Source organism: Poecilia reticulata, linkage group LG5, assembly GCF_000633615.1.
Source record: "Poecilia reticulata strain Guanapo linkage group LG5, Guppy_female_1.0+MT, whole genome shotgun sequence".
NCBI lineage: Eukaryota > Metazoa > Chordata > Actinopteri > Cyprinodontiformes > Poeciliidae > Poecilia > Poecilia reticulata.
Window position 1 is genome coordinate 12,599,067 of NC_024335.1, and position 5,288 is coordinate 12,604,354.

At 39.0% G+C, this 5,288-nt stretch overlaps 1 protein-coding gene across 1 annotated transcript; it reads right to left on the reverse strand.

Annotated features, from left to right (window-relative positions):
* Window positions 1–464: 464 nt before the first annotated feature.
* On the reverse strand, window positions 465–2,111 carry ora2 (olfactory receptor class A related 2). The gene is made up of 2 exons (XM_008409062.2): window positions 1,721–2,111; window positions 465–1,595 (listed from the first exon to the last, which is right to left on the reverse strand). The coding sequence occupies exon 2, from the start codon at window positions 1,591–1,593 to the stop codon at window positions 628–630; it is 966 nt and encodes a 321-aa protein (XP_008407284.1). The 5' UTR covers window positions 1,594–1,595; window positions 1,721–2,111; the 3' UTR covers window positions 465–627.
* Between the last annotated feature and the right edge of the window lie 3,177 nt (window positions 2,112–5,288).

Genomic DNA, 5,288 nt, shown 5'->3' on the forward strand with positions numbered 1-5,288 from the left:
TCAAATAGTGCCAGAAATGTTTTTTAAATTATAGGAAAAAAGTTCAAATTCTCTGCTCTTATTTTTTGTATGTATGTGCTTGGATAAAATTTAMATTTTTGTTTAATTATATATACCATTGATGAATTTTTCMCAAATTTTAAATAAAAATTATGTCACTGAGCATATATTGGCTCCAATAAAACAAAGARAAGATATTCAGATTTTTTTAAACAACACCATTGTAATGGTTGTTTTAAAGTTGAGAAATCAGTGTCTGGATTTTGCGTTATAGTTCCTGCCAATAGTCTTTCACATTACTGCTGGGGTAAGGTGATGATCTAATCAGTATCGAATGATGGTCGTCAAACATCTAGAAATTATAATATTGGAAAAAAAAAAAAAAAAAAGGTTGATGTGATCTCTTTTTTTTATTTTACAGAGCTGCAACTTGCTTAACAACTCCTTAAAAAAACCTCCAAAAAATTCAACTCTAACATGTACTAGCAGAGATGAAGTAAYTCTTGTCAGAAAGTGGGATTTCAACAGAATAACCTACACATGACCCAGATATCAGAAAAGCTCAGTTTCATCTCAGCTTCGGTTTCACCTCCAGCCATGTGTGCAATCGACCGTCCCCGATTGCCCTCATATAGAACGAAGGTGAGCCGTTTTTCCCAGCAAAGGCTTTTCCTGTGCTACACACCTCARCCTGCTGTTCACCTTCCTGTTAGACGCGATGATAACCAGAGGGCTCAGYGCTGCGTACAGCGAGGCGAAGAACACACGCAGGTCAGAGATCAGCGAGGAGCTCATYGTGCGCCTCACAGTGAGTGTGTACACCCAAAGACCGTTATCCACCCCATAAAGAACAACATAAATGGTCACGAGCACAACTACGACTTTAGCAGCCCGCTGCTTGGAACCGCAGGTCCCTGAACCAGCATGGCCGGCTCCACGGAGCCCCTTGAGGTGCTGGCTGTGTTTGTAGAGGAGAACAAGAATGATAAGGCTGGTTAGAGTCATGAGGGCCATAGGCACCACATCTCTACTCACTTGTATCGCCCCATAAACCTCTTTGAGGATATCTGATGGGAAATTCACATAACAGAATTCCACCYTGACAGCGCTTGATGCCACAGCAGTGTCATTCTTGGAGCTCACAGAGAACAATATGGCCCCTGCACTCGTGCCAGTATGGAGGACCCAGAGGAAGAGGAACACAATTGGTAAATTTTGGGCCACTAAGATGCGGACAGAGGCCCATTTTGATCCAGGAGGGGCAATACTCAAACACTGATACGCACTAAGGAGACAGGTGAGCCAGATAGAGAGGGCCCTGGACRTTCTGTAGATGAAGATCACACCTTTGCAGCCAACGTCTCCAAAGACATTGGCCAGGTGGAAGGAGGCCAGCGTCTCCATCAGACAGCGTACGAGCACCACCAGCAGGTTGGTGCAGGACAGATGCAGGACGATGGCGTCTGCTGCAAGGAGCCAGCTCTTTTGGAGGATAAGAAGGAGGAAGGCAACAATGACCGCCATGTTCCCAGGAACTCCAACAAYGGTGAGCGACAGAAAGAGCATCCCACGGACATCCGCATTAGATGGCATTCCTGCAGAGAGGAAAAACAATAAATAAAGATAGAAAATCGTTCAATCATATTGTCAAAATGTTGAATGATTAAAGTTATTCAAGCTGGTCTCAGAAAATAAYCTTTGGTGGAAGTTAAAATCCCACCTGATGGCAGGTAAGGAAGGCTGAGAGCTCTGAAGCTGAACTTGTGCCTGACAGACAGTGATCCCTCATGAAGTCAGTAGCCTTTTTCTTTCTTTATACCTGGAAACAGGTAGCAGCTGTTGGTTCTGCTTTGCATGGTCCATTGACTTYTCTTCCCTCAGCCTCCAATTACTTGAGATCAATTCAGATGACTGATTCTGTCCTCTCACTGGGTTTAGACAGACCAGATTAACATGAAGACGCCACTGATTGTTCCCATTTATATGGTGCAAAACACTTAGAGCTGACAGCAAGATGGTAGCAAGAGGAACAACATATTAGAGCAACGTTTTAGTGTAAAAAATGATCAGATAATTTATCAATGTCCACGTTTCACCAAGTGGAAAGGATTTTGTTACATACTATTATGTCTTATTTTTCATTTTTCCAATTAGTCTCTAAATACTTTTTTTTATAAACACCACCTGCTTTAATAATGCATTAATTTAGATTCTTTCAATCATTTTAAAATGAATTACANCCATCCATCCATCCATCCATCCATCCATCCATCCATCCATCCATCCATCCATCCATCCATCCATCCATCCATCCATCCATCCATCCATCCATCCATTTTCTTACACCCTTGTCCCTTAGTTGGGTGTAAGGGACAAGGGTCCCTTGTCCCTTACATCCAACCAGGGAGGGTTGCTGGTGCCCATCTCCAGCTAACGTTCCGGGCGAGAGGCGGGGTCACCCTGGACAGGTCACCAGTCTGTCGTAGGGCATGCCACACGGCAACTAATATGTTTAACCTTTTAATTCTACCTGCTAAATAAAGGGAAAAAGTCTTGAATATTGCAAATAAGGCTTAAAAGGAATTACTAATTTATTTACATGTGCTGATTAGATGGGTTTTGAGCATTCAGAAATGGGCACTGATTTTATTCATGCAGCTTTTTTATTTACTTGCCAGGGCTCCTGGAAAAGAAAGAGAGGAAAGCAGGACAAATAATCAAACACTGAAAAACGTCTGTAAATAAAATTCCCTCAACACCTTTTCTGCTAGAAAAGCTATCTACAGAAAATGTGCTTCGATGACAATTTTTTTCTTATGTTTGACTGAAAGTTGTCATCCCAAAACGCTTTTTTGCAAAAAGTTATTTGAAAGAAGSTGTGTGAAAATCTCKTAACACCTTTATCCATATGTTCAACCTTTCACAGATTTAAACACAGTCCCTAAGTAAATAAGCAGAAAAGCTATTAATACCAACACTGAGTGTTGCTGTTTGTTCATTCTGCATTTATCAGCATGGCASTAATTCATCAGTTCCTGGATACCTGAAACAGTATTCATACTATAGATACCTTGATGTGATACACAAGTTTCCAAAACAAGAGCTTAAAATAAACAGCATTTACATTATAATGGGGCTTTCATATGGCTCATAAGCTGTTCTAATTTCTGCAGCTAAACAAATGCTTTAAAATAAAGCTGTGTTTACAAAAAGGGTAGAAGATGATGCAACACTAATTCAAGAGAATATCTGCCAAGTCTAAGATGGTAGAGTTACTCAAACAAACTTTCCAAAAAAAAAACTTCATTTTGGCAAATAAAATTAGACTGATTGATTTATATCTAGAATAAAAACCTATAAAAGACTGAATGTTTGTTCACAGATGGAGCTGTTTGACTAATGACTAATAGAGCTAAGAGGTACTTTATTCATTGGGAGTTTTGTTTTGATTTCAACTGAGGGTTTGTCCATTTTAGCAGCAGGAACATCTKCATAAAGTCTTCAAAGGGGTGATCGGAGGATCAAATTGAAATGTTTTTAATTGAAACTGAATCTGTGTATGTAATTGGTTTGCACTGACTGCATATTTCTGGATATCCTAATCAGGAGTTAAGGACCACAACTGGAAGGTTAAAATCAATTGAAGTAGTGTTTTCATGCTTTTACAAAAAGTAAAAGCATGAAAACATTAAGAGCCCCTCTGAAAATGCATAGAAACATGTATTTTTAATAGTTCACACAACAGATAAATGCATTTGCTCYAACATGGCACACAGTGGAAACTGTCTTGGCACGACTGCAGAAGCTGAAATCTACAGCCTGCCATTTTTTCACTCTTGGGGTTCAGCCAATCAGTGGAGAGAAAAATAAATGCGGATCCTGAATTGGCTGCTTTGCAAAAGTCAGTCAATAGCGTGCAAAATATTGAACTTTTTCATCTACCCAAGCTGCATTTTCTTCTTTTTAGGCTTACTCTGGGAACAAAATTAGGGAATAGGCAAATCATGCACTTATAACTTGGAATCATGTTGCAAAGAAAAATGCCCAAATAGGTAAAACTGCAAACACTTGCAGCAAACTGAGTGACTGAAATAAATTAACTTTTCAATGGTTGTATATTTGAATTAAAAAGTGTTTGAATTAGTAAATTAATCTTTTTTTGTTTTTGTTATTTTTTGCAAAACCAGTACTTTTTTTATTTCTTAGATTCATTCATATATAAACCTGAATAAAGTGATATAATTGCATGTCRTTTTTGTCAAACTTTTCTTTTCCAGCTAGGATTAAATGACTGCCTATCTGAATAGAAGCAAAGTACTTGCCCCCTCTTAGTGTCCTTTGTGCTTGCCGTAGAGCACTGGATCAATCAAAGRCTGGTAATCATTAAAAGACTCACAAATCGATCCAACATTAGACCCCATTTTCCTTAATAATGCATTTTTTTTCAAGTTCTGCCTCTGCTTTTTCTCTTTCAGTAAAGAGTTTTATTGTATTTTCAGATAAAACTGTTGATGCACAGCAGACTTTGTGTATGCTTTGAATGCTTCTCAAATATGCTTTTAATAGTGAGAGAGCTTAAAAGGTGCAGCCAACTGAGAGGGCATTTGCCTTTCAAAGCATGATTGACGAGACACAGCAATCACACAAGCTGGACACCGCTTAGGACATCTGCATGCTTTTACTTCTTTTACAAGAAGTAAAAGCATGAAAACATTGTGATCCCGCAGTTATTTTTAGTGTCGGTGAAAAAGCACAAAGACTTCATGTCTCTGAAGAAGCAGAGCTCCTTAGCATGCAACAACTTTGCAGTTCATTGACCTTCATCATGTAACTTCTCTCATCTCCTGAGGGGTTTACATGCTGCTGGWTTGGACATTTTCCAAGGTCAGGGAGAGGGTCTCGGTTCTGTTGGGGGCGGTGATGAGGTTGGAAGTCCAGTGTCCTCTGCTGTTGATGAGGGTAACTAAAAACCACAGGGAAGACAGAAGGTGGAGAAGTTCAGCTGTGAAACGTTCCCACATCATCCATATTAATTGGCTACATGTCAGTGTTTTATATATGGTGAAAGATGAGAAGATTTTATTTTCATCTTGTTCCTTTGCTTGGAGTACTTTGAGAAAGTAGTCACATCTTTTTAGAACCACCAACTTTAAAAGAATTTATTGGGATTTTATGTGACAGACTGACACAAAGTATTGCTTAATTGTGAAGGAAATGTAAGATGATACTTTTTTTTTATTATATTAAAAAATGGAAAATGTGCTGTCCATTTATATTTAGGCTGCATT